The sequence below is a fragment of the Elaeis guineensis genome, chromosome 13 (genome assembly GCF_000442705.2).
Source record: "Elaeis guineensis isolate ETL-2024a chromosome 13, EG11, whole genome shotgun sequence".
Lineage (NCBI taxonomy): Eukaryota > Viridiplantae > Streptophyta > Magnoliopsida > Arecales > Arecaceae > Elaeis > Elaeis guineensis.
This window is the reverse complement of record NC_026005.2, coordinates 66,604,569-66,607,210: the sequence shown is the minus strand read 5'-3', so window position 1 is coordinate 66,607,210 and position 2,642 is coordinate 66,604,569. Positions and strand designations below refer to the sequence as shown.

The 2,642-nt window shown below is 35.4% G+C and overlaps 1 protein-coding gene across 2 annotated transcripts; it reads left to right on the top strand.

Moving 5' to 3' along the window:
* Positions 1–489: 489 nt before the first annotated feature.
* On the top strand, positions 490–2,435 carry LOC140850968 (uncharacterized). Of its 2 annotated transcripts, none has more exons than XM_073247686.1 (3): positions 490–769; positions 1,055–1,225; positions 1,469–2,435. In XM_073247686.1, exons 1-3 carry the CDS (start codon positions 581–583, stop codon positions 1,523–1,525), a joined length of 417 nt encoding a protein of 138 aa, XP_073103787.1. In that variant the 5' UTR covers positions 490–580; the 3' UTR covers positions 1,526–2,435. The 2 variants fall into 2 exon arrangements, with proteins under 2 accessions (XP_073103787.1, XP_073103786.1); XM_073247685.1 differs by having other exon boundaries at positions 492–769; positions 1,387–2,435.
* Positions 2,436–2,642: the final 207 nt, after the last annotated feature.

Below are 2,642 nucleotides of genomic sequence, written 5' to 3'. Positions count from 1 at the left end.
ATTTAATCATCCTTATTTATTTTTGTACAGCTAGCAGGCATCTCTTGTAATTAATTTGATTCTATATTTTGAAATAATATAGTTCTCTTGTTCCACAGTATTTGACAATCATTTTAATATTTTTAAAATAAAAATATTAATTTTTTAAAATATTAATTTATTATTATTATTTTAATTTTATATTTGATTGAAAATTTATGGAGCTTATTTTTTAATTAGAATAAAATGAAATTATTTTTCATTATTTTTTAAAATAAATTATTTCACGATGAAATATAAAATAACTTAAATCAAATGAAAGGGAATAAGATGTGTTTAATGTATTTTTGATTTAAATTGTAAAATCCGCGGGTCCTATTGCCGTTCATGCTTTGGGAAATAAGATGGGATAAGGATGAATAAGATGGAATAAATCCTTATTTCACCTTATTCCCAGCAACCAAACGCTACCGAACTTAAAATAAATAAATAAATAAATAACTAAATGACAACGCATCCAGGGCCGCACCCGCGATAAAGGCTCTCAGGAACCCTAAGCTCTCCGTCCCCTCTCTCGATCTCCATCTCTCAGCCTCCTTCCATGGCCTCCTCCGCCCATCCTCTCCCCCCCACGGACAGGGCTTCTCCGGAACCACCGGAGAAAAAGCAGAAATTGATGAGTGAAGGATCAGACGAGGAAAACCGGAAGTCGGTGAGCGACGGATCGGGGGAAGAAAGGACGGACTCCACTGGTTGTGACATGGCCGAGGAATATTATTGCAATAACTATGTACGTGATCTAAATCCTTTCACCCTAATCTCCTAGTCTCATCTAATCTTAATCTAAAGCGATCCGATGCTTCTCCAAACCCTAACCCTAGCGTTTCCCTTTATCTTATCCCGAGTATGCTTCTCCTTCTGCTCCATATTAATTTTACCAAGCATATGAAGATCCATGCATCCTCTCCGTCAATCCGTCCTTCGCTAATGTTTCTCCTCAATATTTATGATTTTTCTTTTTTCTTTTTCCTTTTCCTGTTCCCTCAATCATGTACGTGCATATATTATTCTACAGCTCTTTGACTGTGATGGGGAACCGGAAGAGGATTCGGATGGTGATTTATTGGTTTGTAACCTTGTAGCACATTTACGGGGCAAGTTCGACTTGGAAGGACCCAGAGCACAGGACTGGAGAAAATGTGCCGATTTCTCAGAGTTGGCCCTAAAGAAGTACAATAACGATAATGTATGTTTTTTATTTTAATTCTATCCCTTTATTTCCTTTAATCCACTTCTCTATACATATCGTGATGTACCATCATGCTAAAGCTGAAAGCTCAAAAGATGAAAGAAATTTTCTCCTTTTTCTTGAAATTTCGCTTTCCATATGGAAAAAATTTCTTGTAGGGAACAAATTATGAGCTTGTGGAGGTGGTCAAGGTAAACATGCGGATTGTTTCTGGTGTGATATTTTATATAACCTTTACAGCCAAGGATGCTGATGCTACTGATGGTGTTCCTGAGGTCTTTCAAGCACGTGTGGTGAACTTGATAAATAATGGTGTGGAGGTCTGTCTTTGTAGGCTTAAGCCTACAAACTAGTGAATTAGAGGTGAATTTTTTAACTTTGTATCACCTTGATTTGCTTTTATTTTTTTGATGTGCATTCTATTGGAAGTTCTTCACTTTTTAAAGCCGATTAAGACTAGTTTTAAGTTCCTTCCCCCTTTCCTGGGTGCAAAAAATGAGAAAAAGAAGGGAGAAGAAAGAATCAACTCTTAGATTTATCCATGCTTCTCATGTTATGCCTGAGTAGAAAATCGCTTCATGATACTGTTCTGTGGTTTATGTCATCCAATATTTTAAGTATATAAACAGCGATGGCCGGAGCTGCCAGCCTGTTTTGGATTCCTGTGTTATATTTAGTCTACTTATGATAATAAATTATAGGAGAGGCTTTATAGAGATCATGAGACTTCTAGATTACAGGTTACAATAGTTTTGACTAGCTAGAAATTTTTTTCGCGTGGCGGGGGTTGGGGTTGGTTTGGGCCGCTGTGTTTTCTGTTTTCTGGTAAATGGTACATTAATTAATCACGGTGTGTGCACCTATTTTTTTTTCTCTTTCTTTTTAAACCTCTGCTCCCTATTTTTCTGGTGTTGGATGTATTTTTCTTGCAAGGTAGGACATCTTCATGTTGGTGTTGGAATGGTGGTAGTGTTTGATAATGTGGTTGATGTATGGGACATTAGGTTTGGTCAAGATGAAGTTTGCAGCTTTCAAGGAAGGCTTAACATTTTTAAAATACTAAAATCAGCGGTGTATTCATTTACCTTTAGGAATTGTCGTTAAATATTCTAATTAGTTGGATTCTATGTTATGCCTATTTCCAAAATGAGATACTGTTGGATGTAATTGTATTTTATGTAACATTTATTTCTGTGTTGTTTCTTCAGCGATCATTTAAGTATGTATTTTCATTTTTTATTTTTTTTCTTTTGCTCTCACGTATTCGATACATGTAAAATTGCATTTTAAATGGTCTTTATGGTAGTTGATTACTGACCTATAAATTTATTGTGTATTATTGTCTTTCACTAAATGCAGCAAAAAGTTTTGATGAAAAAAATAGTGACAAGACCCTCTAGAAATGATGCTTTGG